General features: G+C 46.7%; 1 protein-coding gene across 1 annotated transcript in view; it reads left to right on the top strand.

Moving 5' to 3' along the window:
• The first annotated feature begins 10,384 nt into the window (after nucleotides 1-10,384).
• The window catches only part of LOC144610889 (sorbitol dehydrogenase-like), a 47,989-nt gene continuing 37,909 nt past the window's right edge, over nucleotides 10,385-20,464 (top strand). Inside the window, exon 1 of the mRNA XM_078429867.1 lies at nucleotides 10,385-10,511. Within this exon, the coding sequence (XP_078285993.1) occupies nucleotides 10,455-10,511 (57 nt within the window). The 5' untranslated portion in view covers nucleotides 10,385-10,454. The remainder of the gene's footprint in view (nucleotides 10,512-20,464) is intronic.

The raw sequence follows: 20,464 nt of genomic DNA, 5'->3' as shown, positions 1-20,464 counted from the left end.
ATTTAGAGATACGGTGCGGAAACAGGCCCTACAGCCCACCGGGTCCGCACCGCCCAGCGATCCCCGCACATTAACACTATCCTACACCCACTAGGGACAATTTCTTTTACATTTGCCCAGCCAATTAACCTACATACCTGTACGTCTTTGGAGTGTGGGAGGAAACTGAAGATCTCGGAGAAAACCCACGCAGGTCACAGGGAGAACGTACAAACTCTGTACAGACGGCGCCTGTAGTCAGGATCGAACCTGAGACTCCGGCGCTGCATTCGCTGTAAGGCAGCAACTCTACCGCTGCGCCACCGTGCCGCCCTTGAGGCTGGGACTATCCCAACGTTTAAGAAACAGTTAGACAGGTACTTGGATAGGACAGGCTTGGAGGGATATGGACCAAATACGACTAGTGTAGCTGGGACAAGTTGGGCAGAAGGACCTGTTTCCACACTGTATCACTTTATGACTCTATGACTCTAAGTCAAGCCAATCTTCTCTGCCTGCATGTGATCCATGTCCCTCCATTCCGTGGATTTACATATGTCTTTCTTGAAGCCTCCTAAATGGCACTATTGCATCTAGTTCTATTACCACTCCCAGGTAGACACTAAAAATGCTGGAGTAACTCAGCGGGTCAGGCAGCATCTCAGGAGAGTAGGAAACCAGCATCTGCAGTTATATTCCTACACTTTTACCACCTCTGGTCCTTTTCCAGGCACCCACCACTCTCTGTAAAAGACTTGCCCCACACTTCTTCTTTAAGACGGAGCGGCACGGTGGCGCAGCGGTAGAGTTGCCGCCTTACAGCGAATGCAGGGCCGGAGACTCAGGTTCGATCCTGACCACGGGCGCCGTCTGTATGGAGTTTGTACGTTCTCCCCGTGACCTGCGTGGGTTTTCTCCGAGATCTTCGGTTTCCTCCCACACTCCAAAGACGTGCAGGTATGTAGGTTAATTGACTGGGTAAATGTAAAAATTGTCCCTAGTGTGTGTAGGATAGTGTTAATGCGCGGGGATCGCTGGGCGGCGCGGACTCGGTGGGCCGAAGGGCCTGTTTCCGAGCTGTATCTCTAAAAAAAATCTAAACTTTCTTCCTACGACCTTAAAGCTATACCCTCCAGTCTTTGCCATTTTGCACCCTGGATATTAATTTGTGTCTACCCTACCTACGCCTCTCATACTTCTATCAGCACCCCCCTCAACCTCCAACAAAACAATCCAAGTTTGTCCTATTTCTAAAATCCTCTACTCCAGGCAGTATTCTTGTAAACCTCTGCACCCTTTCGGAAACCTCCATACATTATAATGGGGGCATCCAGAACTTCACACTATGCGATTCAACCAGGCCAGAAAAGCATGGCATTTTTCATTTCATTAGTTATGAGACACTGTTACACAAAATGGTGGCGCAGCGGTAGAGCTACTACCTTACAGCACCGGACACCTTGGTTCGATCCCGACTACGGGCGCTGCCCGTACGGAGTTTGCACGTTCTCCCCGTGACCTGCGTGGGTTTTCTCCGAGATCTTCAGTTTCCTCCCACACTCCAAAGACGTGCAGGTTTGGATGCTAATTGGCTTGGTGTAAATGTAAACTTGTCCCCAGTGTGTGTAGGGCAGTGTTAATGTGTGGGGATCGCTGGTTGGTGCGGACTCGGTGGGCCGAAGGGCCTGTTTCCGCGCTGTGTCTCTGATCAAAACTAAACTAAACTAAAATGATTTTTTTAAAATTCCAGACTTCTTGAGTTCAAATTTCACTGCTGCCGAGGTGCAATTTGAACTCCTTATCCAGATCAATGACCTATGTCTCCAGCTATTAATCCAGCAATTTAACCATTGTGTTACTTCTCCATACACCAGTTGGGATCTTCATTTTATCAACATTAACTGGGGTTCCAGTCGGTTAGCCTGACTTCAGTGGTTGGTAAGATTTTAGTCCACTAGGCCAAGTGGACCCGTTGGGCCCAAACCTCTCCAGCATTGGTGCGCAGCACCCTCCTCCCCACCTCCCCTCTCCCCCTCCCCCTTCCCTCCCCCTCTTCCCCTCCCCCTTCCCCTTCCCCCCACTCCACCCTCTCAATCCCCCTTATTCTCCCTCCCCCCGTCCCTCCCTCCCCCCTCCCTCCCTAGCAGATAGACTTAAACTTTAAAATTGTGAATAACTTAAAAAATATAACACCGATTTCAATGAAACTTCTTCCATTAGCACCAAAGGGACGACGGTGAGTAAGGTGGGACTAAAACTGTCACGCTATCGTGTACCGTTTTGGCTGTAGTTCAGGAACAAACAAACGAGAGTTTTAGGTATATAGATTTTAAAGGGTGGGGTATCTGACTACTTAGAAGCACGTAATAAAATAGGTCAGCATGGTTTTGTGAAGGGAAGTTCTTGCCTGTCGAATTTGTTGGAATTTTTGTGAGGAAGATAATAGCAAGAAGGGAGAGTCAGTGTTTACCTGGATTTTCAGAAGGCCTTTGATAAGGTGCCGCACGTGAATCTGCTAAAGAAGGTGAGAGCCCATGGTGTCAGAGGGAAGATACTAGCATGGAGAGCAGGTTGGCTGGATGGCAGAAGGTAAAATGTGTCTGAAGAAGGGTCTCGACCCGAAATGTCACCCATTCCTTCTCTCCCGGGATGCTGCCTGACCCGCTGAGTTACTCCAGCATCTTGTGTCCACCAGTGACTAGCGGAGTTCCGCAGGGGTCGGTGCTGGGGCCGTTACTCTTCACGCTGTATGTCAATGATTTGGAGAGGGAATTGAAGGCTTAGTGGCCAAGTTTGCGGATTGTATTTTAATAGGTGGAGGGGCAGACATCGTCGAGAAAGCAAGGACTCTGCAGAAGGACTTGGACAGTTTGGGAGAGTGGGCTAAGTAGGTCTGAATCGACAAAGGTTTGGACCAAATTAGGAGAACCTGCTTGCCACTGGACCAGGATTCTTCTGTGTCAAATCCATGTGGTGGAAGATGTGCAATAGCCTCCAACATTAGGAGAATCCATGCCCAGGCAGCTTCTACAGTACAGAACAAGAACGGAACAAATCATCCTTGACTCTGAAGCAGAAGAGTTACATTTGAGCTGGGCGCAGTGACCCATTGAGCTGTGCAAGGGGAAGCTTGCTTGATTCAAGCTGTCTCCAAAGACGAACAGGCTTGTAGGTTAATTGTATAAGAAAATAACTGCAGATGCTGGTACAAATCGATTTATTCACAAAATGCTGGAGTAACTCAGCAGGTCAGGCAGCATACCTGTATTTTGTCCAAGTCCTTCTGCAAATTGTCCTGAGTGTGTGTGGGATAATGTTAATGTCCGGGGATCACTTTTCGGTGCGGACTCGGTGGGCCGAAGGGCCTGTTTCCGCCTTGTATCTCTAACCGTAACTAAACTATCTAACACACGAGATAACTCTTCGCCCATTGGGCTGCCCGATGGCGGGAGATTCCGCCAGGAACTGCTGGCTACTGGCCAGTACCAGCTTAGAATGGGCCAAAAGCACAGGTCATGAGCTGCAGGTCAAGCCATGGAACTAACTGAGCTCCGAACCCAGAGTCACCACTGAGCTCCCCCTTCATGCCAAGAAGTTGTGCCCACAGGAAGTCATCTTGTTCATTTCAGTGAAGTCACTGACCCAATGATGAATGCAATCTGCAGGTTAGTAAATAATTTCACTCCTTCGTACCTTATTGAAATATTTAGTTTAGACATACAGACGCAGCGCGGAAACGGGCCCTTCGGCCCACCGGGTCCGTGCCGACCAGCGATCGCCGCACATTTACACTATCCTACACCCACTAGGGACAATTTTTACATTTACCAAGCCAATTAACCTGCAAACCAGTACATCTTTGGTAGGCACAAAATGCTGGAGTAACTCAGCGGGTCAGGCAGCATCTCAGGAGAGAAGGAATGGGTGACGTTTCGGGTCGAGACCCTTCTTCAGACTGTCTTTGGAGTGTAGGAGGAAACCGAAGATCTCAGAGAAGACCCATGCAGGTCACGGGGAGAACGTACAAACTCCGTACAGACAGCACCCGTAATATTATTTGTTGGTATTTGACAATTCTTTTAATTAAATATATTTTTTAATATTTCAAATCATTTAAAATATTTATTTTATAATATTTGTTAGTATTTTACAATTCCTTTTCATTTTTATTTCTTAATATTTCAAATCATTTAAAATATTTAAATATTCTATATTTGTTAGTATTTTACAATTCTTTTAAGTTTTATTTTTAACATTTCTAATTATATAAAAATGTAAATACTATGTTTGTTATTTTACAATTATTTTAATTATATTTATTTTCTAATGTTTCTAATCATAAAAATATAAATTTTATTTTCTAATGTTTCTAATCATAAAAATATAAATCATAAAAATATAAATCTATATTTATATAAATATTTATATTTATATTTATATTTATATTTATATTTATATTTATATTTATATTTATATTTATATTTATATTTATATTTATATTTATATTTATATTTATATTTATATTTATATTTATATTTATATTTATATTTTAGAAACATTAGAAAATAAATTTATATTTATATTTATATTTATATTTTAGAAACATTAGAAAATAAATTTATATTTATATTTATATTTATATTTTAGAAACATTAGAAAATAAATTTATATTTTTATGATTTATATTTTTATGATTAGAAACACTAGAAAATAACATTTATATTTTTATGATTCAAAACATTAGAAAATAAATACAATTAAAATTTCCAATTCTTTTAATTAAATTATTTTTTCAATATTTCTAATCACGTAAAATACTGAAATATTTAAAATGATTGCGAATCATAAAAATATAAATTTATATTTATATAAATATTTATATTTATATTTATATTTATATTTTAGAAACATTAGAAAATAAATTTATATTTTTATGATTCGCAATCATTTAAAATATTTCAGTATTTTACGTGATTAGAAATATTGAAAAAATAATTTAATTGAAAGAATTGGAAAATACAAACAAATATAAAATATATATATTTACATATAAAATATATTTATTTTCTAATGTTTCTAATCATAAAATATAAATTGTTATGGCCAGACAACTGGGTCAGAGCATCTCTGAAACGGCAAGGCTTGTGGGGTGCTCCCAGTCAGCAGTGGTGAGTACCGACCGACAGTGGTCCGAGGAGGGACAAACCACAAACCGGCGACAGACAGGGTGTTGGGCGCCCAAGGCTCATCGATGCGCGAGGGCAACGAAGGCTATCCCGTCTGGTCCGAACCGACAGAAGGTCGACTGTGGCACAAGTCACTGAAAATTTTAATGGTGGTCACGGGAGGAATGTGTCACAATACACAGTGCATCGCACCCTGCTGCGTATGGGGCTGCACACGGAGGACCAACAGCATATTAGGCAGGTGGTCATAATGTTTTGGCTCATCAGGTCATAATGTTTTGGCTGATCGGTGTATGCACGTCAAATCGTGCCAAGTTCTGCACGGCTTGAGATCGCCGTTTTAAAGTTGGGAATGTGGCTGGGTTTCATTTTTCACTGCAGTTTCCTTCTTATCCAATAGATAATACAATTGCATTCGCATCCACCATCTTTCAAAATCTGAGTAAACATTGACCAACTCAGCGTCGCTTGTGGCTGAAGAGACCAATGTGGGAGTGACAGTCTCTGTGGCAAAGGTCACATTTGTGTGTGGTCTCTGGTCTGTTGAAGTTGCTGCGCTCCTTTCTGCGTGCACGCTTGTCTGCCGCTGCGTTCATCAGTGTCTCTTCTCCCGTTTTGAGACGTTGGTCCAGGATACCTCTCCACCTCGTGCGGCCAGCTGCAAGGCTCTCCCAGGACTCCACATCGACGTCGAGCGCCTTCAAATCTCTCTTGCAGACGTCCTTGTAACGTAGCTGGGGGCGGCCGATGGTTCTCCTCCCAGATGTCAGCTCTCCATAGAGGATGTCTTTTGGAATACGGCCATCCTCCATGCGGTGGACATGACCCAGCCACCGCAGCCTGTGCTGCCTGAGTAGAGTGTACATACTCGGAAGGCCAGCGCCAGACAGAATCTCGGCGTTGGACACTCCGTCTTGCCAGGATATACCCAGGATACGGCGGATGCTTCTAAGGTGGAAGGTGTTGAGTCTTCTCTCCAGTCTGGCGTATGTAGTCCATGTCTCACTGCCGTACAGCAGCGTGCTGTTGACACAGGCGTTGTAGACTGCTATCTAGGCTATTAGGATGGCACGGTGGCGTAGCAGGAGAGCTACTGCCTTACGGTGCCAGAGACCCGGGTTCCATCCTGACCATGGGTGCTTGTCTGTACGGAGTTTGTACGTTACCTGCTTGAGTTTCCTCCAAGATCTTCGGTTTCCTCGCACACTCCAAGGACGTACAGGTTTGCAGGTTAATTGGCTTGGTATAAATGTTAAAATGTCTGGAGTATGTGTAGGGTAATGTTAATGTGTGGGGATCGCTGGTCAGTGCGGACCCAGTTGGCCTGTTTCCGCGCTGTATCTCTAAACTAAACTAAACCCAATTAAATTATAGGGTAAGGATGGCAGGTTTCCTTCCCTGAAGAACATGAAGGAACAATACAGTCAGCCAACAAGTTCACGGTAGTGGCATGCAATAGACAATAGACAATAGACAATAGGTGCAGGAGGAGGCCATTCAACCCTTCGAGCCAGCACCACCATTCAATGTGATCATGGCTGATCATTCTCAATCAGTACCCCGTTCCTGCCTTCTCCCCATACCCCCTGACTATCCTTAAGAGCTCTATCTAGCTCTCTCTCGAATGCATTCAGAGAATTGGCCTCCACTGCCTTCTGAGGCAGAGAATTCCACAGATTCATAACTCTCTGACTGAAAAAGTTTTTCCTCATCTCAGTTCTAAATGACCTACCCCTTATTCTTAAACTGTGGCCCCTTGTTCAGGACTCCCCCAACATTGGGAACATGTTTCCTGCCTCTGACGTGTCCAACCCCTTAATAATCTTATATGCATGGAGAAAGGGTGAAAGCCCAACTTGTCCTCAGCCAAAAGACATCCATTGATATTCTGGGGAAGAGATGATTCCATAAGTTGAGTCACTCCAGCCTTTGACTTGTTTAGTTTAGTTTAGATATACAGCACAGAAACAGGCCCTTCAGCCCATCGGGTCCTTGCTGACCAGCGATCCCCACACATTAACACCATCCTACACCCACCAGGGACAATATTTACGTTTACCAAGCCAATTAACCTAATTTGGAGTGTGGGAGGAAACCGAAGATCTCGGAGAAAACTCACGGGGAGAACGTACAAACTCCGTGCAGACAGCACCCGTAGTCGGGATCGAACCCGGGTCTCCGGCGCTGCATTCGCTGTAAGGCAGCAACTCTACCGCTGCGCCACCGTGACCATCGGTTCTTGTAGCTGCTGTGTTTCTGTGGCTGCGGTTCTGGTCACTGATAATCTTCTGCACTGATTATTGCAATAGCATGAAGCTGAGGTGATGGATTTCCTATCCTTATCCATACGCAAAGTGCACACGTCCCCTCTGCTTAGCAATTTACACCAGTTCAATGCTGAGTCCGGGACAACGAGAGAGGTGAGATATTCCGTGTTCCCAATTTGCCATTGACACAATCCATCCCAATATCTGAGTGGTGCAATGGCTGCAGTTATAAATGTTTGGTCACATTACTTTTTTGACTTTAGTTTAGTTTAGAGATATGACATGGAAACAGGCCTTTCGTCCCACCGAATCCGCACCGACCAGCGATCCCTGCACATAAACACTATCCTACACACACTAGAGACAATTTACATATTTTTAATACCAAGCCAGTTAACCTACAAAACTGCACGTCTTTGGAGTGTGGGAGGAAACCGAAGATCTCGGAGAAAACCCACGCAGGTCACGGGGAGAACGTACAAACTCCGTACAGTACAGCACCCGTAGTCGGTCTCTGACGCTGTACAGCAGCAATCCTACGTGCCGCCCTTCACATCGGAAGTAGTTGAATGAAAAGCAGAAGAAATTTGTTAAAAGCATAAAATGTTGGAAACATTCAGCAGAGCAGCATGTCTGGAATGAGGAACAGGGAGTAATGTTTCGGGTCTGAGAGTATTTGTCAGAACAAAGTAAATTTGCTGTAAAGCGTTGGGGTCATAGCGTTTTATGGGAAACAGGTCTTTGGGTTCAACTCATCCACCCTGACCAAGCTTTTTAATGAACCTAGTCACAATTGCCTGCATTTGGCCCATACCCCTCTAAACATTTCCTATCTATGTACTTGTTTAAATGTCTTTTAATCATTGCTGCCGTACCTACCTCTGCCTCGTTCCATCCACACCCCACTTTCAGGATGAAGAAATTATCCCTGGAGTCTCTATTAAATCATTAACCTCTCATCCTAAATCTATGGCGTTTAGTTCTGGATGTTCTTACATGAGAAAGAGATTTTTTAAAAAAAGATACAGTGCAGAAACAGGCCCTTCGGCCCACCGAGTCCGCGCCGCCCAGCGATCCCCACACATTAACACTACCCTACACACACTAGGGACAATTTTTAAAAACATTTTACCCAGTCAATTAACCTACATACCTGTACGTCTTTGGAGTGTGGGAGGAAACCGAAGATCTCGGAGAAAACCCACGTACAAACTCCATACAGACGGCGCCCGTAGTCAGGATCGAACCTGAGTCTCCGGCGCTGCATTCGCTGTAAGGCAGCAACTCTACCGCTGCGCCACCGTGCCACCCGTTGATTGTGACCATTCAACTTATCTATGCCTCATGATTTTATATATAGAGTCATAGAGTGATACAGTGTGGAAACAGGTCCTTCGGCCCAACTTGCCCACACCGGCCAACATGTCCCAGCTGCACTAGTCCCACCTGCCCACGTTTGGTCCATATCCCTCCAAACCTGTTCTATCGATGTACCTGTCTAACCGCTTCTTAAACGTTGGGATGGTCCCTGCCTCAACTGCCTCCTCTGGCAGCTCGTTCCATACACCCACCACCCTTTGTGCGAGAAAGGATCACCTTTTTACCTCTCTATAAGGTCACCTGTTAGCCTCTTACACTCCAGGAAGAAAAAAAGATCCAGCCTCTCCTTATAACACTAGACCTGGTAGCTTCTTGGTGAATCTTTTCTGCATCTTTTCCATCTTAATAACACCCTTCCTCCAGCGGCCAACCAGAACTGCACACAATACTCCAAATATACAGCTGTAGAATAATGTCACAGCTTCTATACTCAATACTCTACTGAAGGAGAGAAGGAATGGGTGGCGTTTTGGGTCGAGACTTGAAACGTCACCCATTCCTTCTCTCCAGAGATGCTGCCTGACCTGCTGAGTTACTCCAGCATTTTGTGAATAAATCGATTTGTAACAGCATCTGCAGTTATTTTCTTATATTGCATTTATCTAAATTGCTTTTGTTGTAAAGTTGTGAAAGTTGGCCTCTGGATGCCAGACCAAGTAATCAAAAGTTGCAAACACCAAAATTAGTTCCACCCCCCCCACCCCCTAGTTTGCTGTGTAACACAGTATTTTTGAGGAAGGGTCTCGAGCTGAAACGTCAACCATTCCTTCTCTCCAATAGACAATAGACAATAGGTGCAGGAGGAGGCCATTCGGCCCTTCGAGCCAGCACCGCCATTCAATGTGATCATGGCTGATCATTCTCAATCTGTACCCGCTCTTGCCTTCTCCCCATACCCCCTGACTCCGCTATCTTTAAGAGCTCTATCTAGCTCCCTCTTGAATGCATTCAGAGAATTGGCCTCCACTACCTTCTGAGGCAGAGAATTCCACAGATTCACAGCTCTCTGACTGAAAAAGTTTTTCCTCATCTCAGTTCTAAATGGCCTACCCCTTATTCTTAAACTGTGGCCCCTTGTTCTGGACTCCCCCAACATTGGGAACATGTTTCCTGCCTCTAACGTGTCTAACCCCTTAATAATCTTATACGTTTCGATAAGATCCCCTCTCATCCTTCTAAATTCCAGTGTATACAAGCCTAGTCGCTCCAGTCTTTCAACATATGACAGTCCCGCCATTCCGGGAATTAACCTAGTGAATCTACGCTGCACGCATCTCCAGAGATGCTGCCTGTCCCGCTGGGTTACTCCAGCATTTTGTGTCTCTCTTCAGTTTACACCAGCATCTGCAGTTCCTTCCTACACACAGGATTTTCTAGGTGGAAATTCGCAAGTAGATCAGTTTCTCGCAGTTCCCAAATCCGGGAAAATCTGGAGGGAAAAACTAGAAACCTGACAGGAGGCTGACCAAGCAAAAATTGTCTTTGCCCTGTGGTAGACTTTGTCCTGATGATGTGGGAGGGAAAGAGATAAATACAACTCAGCTTTGTTTCAAGGACAGCAGAGAGATTAAAAAAGGGCTTTGATCTAAACAGCGTTGAAAGGCGGCCGTTACTCTCCCAGGTTTGTGTTGAGAGAGCAGCCATGCTGGGGCTAAACAACCTCGCGGTGGTGGCACATGGGCCAGGGGATCTACGAATGGTAATCGCCTCTTTCTTCTACTCTTTGTTCCGAGCCTGTTCCCCGCAGGTTGTTCCGACGTTGCCTCCGGGCGATTGGGAAAAGCCGCATTGTCGACATCTGATCTTCCAAACCCTTCCCGGTAAACGAAATGGATTCGACCTTGAATCTGTGCAGTTTGACACCTCCTCCAACCTCCGCACCTACTGTATCCGCTGTTCCAGGTGTGGACTCCTGTGCATCGGCGAGACCAAGCGCAGGCTCGGCGATCGTTTCGCTGAACTCCTCCGCTCAGTCCGCCTAAACCTACCCGATCTCCCGGTTGCTAAACACTTTAACTCCCCCTCCCATTCCCACCGTGACCTTTCTGTCCTGGGACTCAGGGCCGTCTTAACGCATGGGCCTGATGGGCACTTCCCCGGGGCCCCACGAGCATAGGGGCCCCATGCTGATCTGTGTATGTTAAGTGACTTGCAATAAATAAATACTACTTTAAAAATGTAGGTTCAATAAGTCCCTAATTGCTTCTCACAGCGATCTGTAAGTGCTTTTCGCAACAATGTAGCACCCTAAGTCCATCGCTAAGTGCTTTTCGGTAAGTGCTTTTCGCCGGCACGACAGGGGGGGGGCTGGTAGGGAAAGGGGGGTGGGGGAGAGTAACGTTAGGGGCCCCAGTACACTGCTTTGCCCGGGGGCCCATAATGCTGTAAAAACGGCCCTGCTGGGACTCCTCCATTATCAGAGTGTGGCCCAGCACAAATTGGAGGAACAGCACCTCTTATTTCACTTGGGCAGCTTACAGCCAAGCGATATGAATATTGACTTCTCTAACTTCAAGTCATCCTTGCTTTCCCTCTCTCCCCATTCCTCTTCCTTCCCGGTTCTCCGACCAGTCTGACTCTCGCCCAGATTACATTGTATCTCTGTTTGCTTCGTTGTCACCTTCTCCTAGCTAACAATGGTCTGTTCTACATTCTCCTTGGCCTGCATCTCTTTTGACCTCTTACACTTCCTTATCTCTGTAACCTCCTCTCCCCTGACGCTCGGTCTGAAGAAGTTCTCAACCCGAAAGTATAAGAAAATAACTGCAGATGCTGGTACAAATCGATTTATTCACAAAATGCTGGAGTAACTCAGCAGGTCAGGCAGCATCTCGGGAGAGAAGGAATGGGTGACGTTTCGGGTCGAGACCCTTCTTGTCACCCATTCCTTCTGTCCAGAGATGCTGCCTGACCCGCTGAGTTACTCCAGCGTTTTGTGTCTATCTTCAGTTTGCGCCCTTGCTCCATTTGAAGGTTGCAGGGGTTGTTTTGAATAAAGTGCTTGGTGATTGTGTCAATAAATAGGTGTAATAAAGGAGTAGAAAGGCAAACATGTACAGTACACTCCTGCTACTGTTGTATGGGTTTCATTACCAGCTACACCCATGGATTCCTAATCAGATGTGCAGCTCTTTGATCAACATGGGTTGTTTTTAAATGTGCTATACAAATAAAATTGACTTGACTTGACTTGACTGCAGGGATATCAGAAGTTTGAGATCCTGCCTGTCTCACTGAGTTACTGCAGCATTTTGTGTCTCTTCTTCAGACCCTGAAGAAGAGTCACAACCCGAAACGTCACCTATTCCTTCTCTCCAGAGATGCTGTCTGACCCGCTGAGTTACTCCAGCGTTTTGTGTCTATCTTCGGTTTAAACCAGTATCTGCAGTTCCTTCCTACACATTTCGTCTGATGAATCCATGCCTTTATAAGTGCAAATTAATTGTCCCTCAGAATCCTCTCTTATCATTTCCCTGCCAATGGTGCAAAGCTTCCCACCCTGCATTTACATGTCTGTTTGGGTATGGTTCTGTGTGTGTGTTTGGCTGTGTGGTTTGCATGTATAGTTGTGTGTACTGGTGTGGACATAGTGCTTTGAATGTGGTTTCGTGTATATGCATGGGTCTGTGAGTGTCTATGTTAGGGTTGCCAACTACCTCACTCCCAAATAAGGGACAAGGTGACGTCACCGCCCCGCTCCCCATGTGACCTCATCCAGCCAGCGGCCATGTGCTCCCGCTCCACCAATGGCGGCTGCCTGGGCTGGGAGGCGGGTTGCTATGCAACCTCCGTTAGGCGGCGCCCAGGTCTCCGGACCTACATCGGCACCCAGGCCTACAGTGTCCGAGCCTACACTGTCCGGACCGACATTGTCCGGGCCTACAGAGTCCGGGCATACAGCGTCTGGGGCTACAGCATCCGGGCCTACAGAGTCCGGACTTACAGTGTCCGGAGTTACAGCATCCGGACCTACAGCGTCCGGGCCTACAGCGTCCAGGCTTACAGAGTCCGGACCTACAGTGTTCGGGCTTACGGAGACCGGACCTACAGTGTTCGGGCCTACAGCGTCCAGGCCTACAGCGCCCTCCCAGGCCTAATACGGGGCAAGGGCGGTCCCGTACGGGACAAACCAATTTAGCCCAAAATACGGGATGTCCCGGCTAATACGGGACAGTTGGCAGCCCTAGTGAGTGGCTATGTGCATAGTTTTGTGAGCATGTTAGTCACTCAGTGTGCGTACACCTCTTAAGGAGCTAGTACCATGGAGCCATGCAGCCTAGAAACAGGCCCTTCGACCCACCTTGTCCATGCCGACCCAGTTGACACAGTGGGGCAGTCTCATTTGCCTGCATTAGGCTCACAGGCCTCTAAGTTCTTATCCATATATCTGTCCAAATATCTTTCTATAAAGTCATAATTATAGCGCCTTTGTTAGTTTCCACTGGCAGCTCATTCAGATATGCACTACATTCTGAGTGCAAAAACTTGCTCCTCGAAGGTATTTATTTCACAAAACGCTGGAGTGGCTCAGCGGGTCAGGCAGCATCTCAGGAGAGAAGGAATGGGTGACTTTTCGGGTCGAGACCTTTCTTCAGACTTGCTCCTCGGGTTCCTGTCAAATCTCTCCCCTCTCAGCGATAGAGGCCTCTAGCCTCTAGCTTTAGAATTCTCAACTGCGGGGAAAAAGACTTGTTGAACAAGGGTGGTTTTGACAAGAGGTATTTGAAATATTCAACAAACGTGGTTTGAGATGTGGTGAGAAACTATGTTGTCACACGATGTCAATTAGCACCTGCACCACCTATTGTGATCATATTAATAATGCTACCAGCAGTCTTTAGTGGTTCCATTTCACTTCGAGCTATTCTGGTATGTTGTCGGATGTTCTTATATTACGTGCCGCAGGGCTCATTTCACTATATGAGTCAAAGTGGTTGACAGAGGGGAAATGTTACACTGTGTTCTGCTGAAGAATGTTTGTGTTAGAAGGTGGCGGGTCGGGAATAACGTGAATTCCCACACTTGATTGGGAATTCTGCCAGAGGATGTAGTTGAGGCTGGGACTATCCCTGCGTTTAATAAACAGTTAGACAGGTACAGGTACCGTGGGGAGGCACGGTAGCGCAGCGGTAGAGTTGCTGCTTTACAGCGAATGCAGCGCCGGAGACTCAGGTTCGATCCTGACTACGGGTGCTGCACTGTAAGGAGTTTGTACGTTCTCCCCGTGACCTGCGTGGGTTTTCTCCGAGATCTTCGGTTTCCTCCCACACTCCAAAGACGTACAGGTATGTAGGTTAATTGGCTGGGTAAATGTAAAAATTGTCCCTAGTGGGTGTAGGATAGTGTTAATGTGCGGGGATCGCTGGGCGGCACGGACTTGGAGGGCCGAAAAGGCCTGTTTCCGGCTGTATATATATGATATGATATGATATGATATGATACATGGATAGGGCAAGTTTGGGGGGATATGGACCAAGCGCAGGCAGGTGGGACTAGTGTAGCTGGGACATGTTGGCCGGTGTGTGGGTAAGTTGGGCCGAAGGGCCTGTTTCCACACTGGATCACTCTATGACTCGAAGGTAGACACAAAATGCTGGAGTAACTCAGCGGGTCAGGCAGCATCTCAGGAGAGAAGGAATGGGTGATGTTTAGGGTCGAGACCCTTATCATCATATCATATATATACAGCCGGAAACAGGCCTTTTCGGCCCACCAAGTCCGTGCCGCCCAGCGATCCCCGTACATTAACACTATCCTACACCCACTCGGGACACTTTTTTTTTTTTTTTACATTTACCCAGCCAATTAACCTACATACCTGTACGTCTTTGGAGTTCTTCAGACTGAAGTCCTACTCTATGACTCTAGATTCTTATGGGGGTTTCCTGCAATTTAAGGCACTGAAATATCCTGTGAGCTGCCATGAGCAGCGGAGTTGCACTCATACACGACCGACAAGTTCAAGACCCGCCATATCTCCCACTCTCCCATCACCATCAACACTGTGTATGTAGGAAGGAACTGCAGGTGCTGGTTTAAACCGAAGATAGACACAAAAAGCTGGAGTAACTCAGCGGGCCAGACAGCATCTCTGGAGAAAAGTATTGGATGATGTTTCGGGTCTGAAGAAGGGTCTTGACCCAAAACGCCACGTGTTGACTTTTCTCCATAGATGCTGTCTGACACGCTGATTTACCCCAGCTCTTTGTGTCGATCTTAGGCATCATAGGGGAAGGCTTGCCAGGAGCACTGGGCCTGTACTCGCTGGAGTTTAGAAGGACGAGGGGGGGGGACCTCATTGAAACTTACCGAATACTGAAAGGCCTGGATAGAGTGGATGTGGAGAGGATGTTTCCACTGGTGAGAGGGTCTTGGACCAGGGGTCACAGCCTCCGAATAAAAGGATGCATCTTTGGAAAGGTGATGAGGAGGAATTTCTTTAGTCAGTGGGTGGTGAATCTGTGGAATTCATTGCCACCGATGGCTGTGAAGGCCAAATCATTGGGTATTTTTAAAGAGGAGATTGACAGATTCTTGATTACTACAGGTGTCCGAGGTTATGGGGCAAAGGCAGTAAGTAGCATGGGGTTGAGAGGTTGATAGATCAGCCATGACCGAATGGCGGAGTCGACTTGACGGGCCGAATGGCCAAATCCTGCTCCTAGAAACATAGAAACATAGAAACATAGAAACATAGAAAATAGGTGCAGGAGTAGGCCATTCGGCCCTTCGAGCCTGCACCGCCATTCAATATGATCATGGCTGATCATTCAGCTCAGTAGCCTGTACCTGCCTTCTCTCCATACCCCCTGATCCCTTTAGCAAAAAGGGCCACATCTAACTCCCTCTTAAATATAGCCAATGAACTGGCCTCAACTACCTTCTGTGGCAGAGAATTCCACAGACTCACCACTCTCTGTGTGAAGAAATGTTTTCTCATCTCGGTCCTAAAAGACTTCCCCCTTATCCTTAAGCTGTGACCCCTGGTTCTGGACTCCCCCAACATCGGGAACAATCTTCCCGCATCTAGCCTCTCCAACCCCTTAAGAATTTTATATGTTTCTATAAGATCCCCCCTCAGTCTTCTAAATTCCAGCGAGTACAAGCCCAGTCTATCTAGTCTTTCCTCATATGTAAGTCCCGCCATCCCAGGGATCAATCTGGTGAACCTTCTCTGTACTCCCTCTAAGGCAAGAACGTCTTTCCTCAGGTTAGGAGACCAAAACTGCACACAATACTCCAGGTGCGGTCTCACCAAGGCCCTGTACAACTGCAGCAGAACCTCCCTGCTCCTAAACTCAAATCCTCTTGCTATGAATACCAACATATCATTCGCTTTCTTCACTGCCTGCTGCACCTGCATGCTTGCTTTCAATGACTGGTGCACCATGACACCCAGGTCACGTTGCATCTCCCCTTCTCCCAATCGGTCACCATTCAGGTAATACTCTGCTTTCCTGTTCTTGCCGCCAAAGTGGATAACCTCACATTTATCCACATTATATTGCATCTGCCATGCATTTGCCCACTCGCCTAATCTATCCAAGTCACTCTGCAGCCTCCTAGCATCCTCCTCGCAGCTAACACTGCCACCCAGCTTCGTGTCATCTGCAAACTTAGAGATGTTGCTTTCAATTCCTCGTCCAAATCATTAATATACACTGTAAATAACTGGGGTCCCAGCACTGAGCCTTGCGGTACCCCACTAGTCACTGCCTGCCATTCCGAAAAGGACCCGTTTATTCCTACTCTTTGCTTCCTGTCCGCCAACCAATTTTCTATCCACCTCAACACTGAACCCTCAATACCGTGTGCTTTAAGTTTGTACACCAATCTCCTATGTGGGACCTTGTCGAAGGCCTTCTGAAAGTCCAGATATAACACATCGACTGGTTCTCCCTTATCCACTCTACTAGTTACATCCTCGAAAAATTCTATAAGATTCGTCAGACATGATTTGCCTTTGGTAAATCCATGCTGACTTTGTCCGATGATTTCACCACTTTCCAAATGTGATGCTATCACATCTTTAATAACTGACTCTAGCATTTTCCCCACTACCGATGTTAGGCTAACTGGTCTATAATTCCCCGTTTTCTCTCTCCCTCCCTTTTTAAAAAGTGGGATTACATTAGCTACCCTCCAGTCCTCAGGAACTACTCCAGAATCTAAAGAGTTTTGAAAAATTATCACTAATGCATCCACTATTTCTGAGGCTACTTCCTTAAGCACTCTGGGATGCAGCCTATCTGGCCCTGGGGATTTATCTGCCTTTAATCCATTTAATTTACCTAACACCACTTCCCAACTAACCTGGATTTCCCTCAGTTCCTCCATCTCTTTAGACCCCCGGTCCCCCGCTATTTCCGGCAGACGGTTTATGTCTTCCTTAGTGAAGACAGAACCAAAGTATTTGTTCAATTGGTCTGCCATCTCCTTGTTCCCTATGATCAATTCACCTGTTTCCGACTGCAAGGGACCTACATTTGCCTTAACTAATCTTTTTCTCTTGACATATCTATAAAAGCTTTTGCAGTCTGTTTTTATGTTCCTTGCCAGTTTTCCCTCATAATCTATTTTCCCTTTCCTAATTAAGCCCTTTGTCCTCGTCTGCTGGATTCTGAATTTCTCCCAGTCCTCTGGTATGCTACTTTTTCTGGCTAATCTGTATGCTTCATCTTTTGTTTTAATACTATCCTTGATTTCCCTTGTTAGCCACGGATGCACTACCTTTCCTGGTTTGTTCTTTTGCCAAACTGGGATGAACACTTGTTGTAGTTCATCCATGCGACCTTTAAATGCCTTCCATTGCATGTCCACCGTCAACCCTTTCAGCATCAATCGCCAGTCTATCTTGGACAATTCACGCCTCATACCCTCAAAGTTACCTTTCTTTAAGTTCAGAACACTTGTTTCTGTATCGACTTTGTCACTCTCCATCCTAATGAAGAACTCTACCATATTATGATCACTCTTGCCCAAGGGGCCTCGCACAACAAGACTGCTAACTAACCCTTCCTCATTACTCAATACCCAGTCTAGAATGGCCTGTTCTCTCGTTGGTTCCTCGACATGTTGGTTTAGAAAACCATCTCTCAAACATTCCAAGAAATCCTCTTCCTCAGCACCCCTGCCAGTTTGGTTCACCCAATCTATATGTAGATTGAAGTCACCCATTATAACTGCTGCGCCTTTAGTGCATGCATTTCTAATTTCCTGCTTGATGCCATCCCCAACCTCCCTACTGCTGTTAGGTGGCCTGTACACAACTCCCACTAGCGTTTTCTGCCCCTTAGTGTTTCGTAGCTCTACCCATATCGATTCCACTTCCTCCAAGCTAATGTCCTTCCTTTCCACTGCTTTAATCTCCTCTCTAACCAGTAACGCAACCCCACCTCCTTTTCCTTTCTGTCTATCCCGCCTGAATATAGGATATCCCTGGATGTTGAGCTCCCAGCCTTGGTCACCCTGGAGCCATGTCTCCGTAATCCCAACTATATCATAATCATTAATAACTATCTCCACATTTAATTCATCCACCTTATTACGTATACTCCTTGCATTGAGACACAAAGCCTTCAGGCTTGTTTTTACAACTCTCTTACCCCTTGTACGATTATGTTGAAAAGTGGCTCTTTTTGATTTTTGCCCTGGATTTGTCTGCCTGCCACTTTTACTTTTCACCTTGCTACCTGTTGCTTCTACCCTCATTTTACACCCCTCTGTCTCTCTGCTCCAGCTCCCACCCCCCTGCCACATTAGTTTAAATCCTCCCCGACAGCACCAGCAAACACTCCCCCTAGGACATTGGTTCCATTCCTAGAACATGAACAGAGTCATAGAGGCATATAGCATAGATACAGGCCCTTCAGCCCAACTTGCCCACACCGGCCAACATGTCCCAGCTTCACTAGTCCCACCTGCCTTACTTAGGAGGTAAGTTATTTGCCACAAGATTCCTACCCTCTGATATGCTCTCATAGCCACACTGTGTACACGGCTCTTCCAGTTATGGGTATAGTCAAAGGTAACCCTTAGGATGTTGATATCGGTGCGACACGGTGGCGCAGCGGTAGAGTTGCTGCCTTACAGCGAATGCAGCGCCGGAGACCCGGGTTCGATCCCGACTACGGGCGCCGTCTGTACGGAGTTTGTACGTTCTCCCCGTGACCTGCGTGGGTTTTTTCCGAGATCTTCGGTTTCCTCCCACACTCCAAAGACATAGGGGTATGTAGGTTAATCGGCTGGGCAAATGTAAAAATTGTCCCTAGTGGGTATCGGATCGCTGGTCGGCGCGGACGCAGTGGGTCGAAAGGGCCTGTTTCCGCGCTGTATCTCTAAACTAAAACTGATGCTACTGAAGATCAGGGGGTGACGGCTGGATTTTCTCGAGTTGGATATTTGTAGGTTACGGGGCTTTAGTAAAGATTGTAAATTGTCCCAAGTGTTTTGGATAGTCCTAGTGTACAAGGTGGTCGGTATGGACTCAGTGGGCCGAAGGGCCTGTTTCCATGCCGTATCTCTAAACTAAACTAAACCAAACCAGGGGAAGTAGATTTAACATTTTGGGGAAGGAGGTTGTAAGAAAAACAACCCTTTTTCCACAAGGAGTAATTCTCAGCTGGACTTTACAGCCATTGTGGTAGCGCAGAGAATTAATCATTGGTTTCAGAAGGATATTGAGAGAGGCAATGGGGAAAGCAGGAAGATAGGATTGCTTTCAATTGGATAAGATGTGATGAACAATCTCTGGTGAGAACTCATGAAACATTAGGCACCTGAACTCATTTAAACGCAAAATGCTGGAGTAACTCAGCAGGTCAGGCAGCATCTCGGGAGAGAAGGAATGGGTGACGTTTCGGGTCGAGACCCTTCTTCAGTCTGAAGAAGGGTCTCGACCCGAAACGTCACCCATTCCTTCTCTCCCGAGATGCTGCCTGACCTGCTGAGTTACTCCAGCATTTTGTGAATAAATACCTTCGATTTGTACCAGCATCTGCAGTTATCTTCTTATACTACTCATTTAAACGCACACCACCAGATTCAGGAACAGTTTCTTCCCAACTGAACCATCCCACCACAACCAGAGAGAAGTCTTAAACTACTATCCACCTTGTTGGTCTTCTTCTTCTTGCGTTTGAGGCAGCAGAGGTTATGTAACGCCCTCCAGGCGCTGTAGCCAGTGCAATGTGCAGTTGTCGAGGGCCATGAGGTCTACCCCTCCACCAGGGGGACGGAGGACAGCGCAGTCGAGAATGCCGTGCTGCGCTGTTTGCTGGTCTGCTCCACACACGCGGGCTGCTGATGGACGCAACCCCCAACGATGCATGTTGGCGTTGAACCGGCCGACCTCTGTGCGGAGCCGGTTCAGGGCGGCCCTCTCTTTGCGGGGCGTGTCCGAGCCGGGTGGGGCTGTGGTGTTCGAGGAGGTGGCGACGTCTGTTCCCAGCTGGTTCTCCATGCTCCTAGTATGTTGAAACCGGAGCCACAGAGGGTCGCTGCGTGACGGGAGAAAGGGCGACGAGACGACAGGCGTTGAGGTCCCAGTCGCTGTGAATCCTGGGCGAGGAGGTGCAAAGGATGTGTGGCAAAGGTCCGATGGGGCCTTGCACACCAGCCTATGAGTGAAGAACTCTCTGCGGAGCTTGGCGG

This window comes from Rhinoraja longicauda, chromosome 38 (assembly GCF_053455715.1).
Source record: "Rhinoraja longicauda isolate Sanriku21f chromosome 38, sRhiLon1.1, whole genome shotgun sequence".
In the NCBI taxonomy this organism is placed as follows: domain Eukaryota; kingdom Metazoa; phylum Chordata; class Chondrichthyes; order Rajiformes; family Arhynchobatidae; genus Rhinoraja; species Rhinoraja longicauda.
The sequence above is the reverse complement of the archived record's forward strand: the minus strand, read 5'-3'. Positions and strand labels throughout refer to the sequence as shown.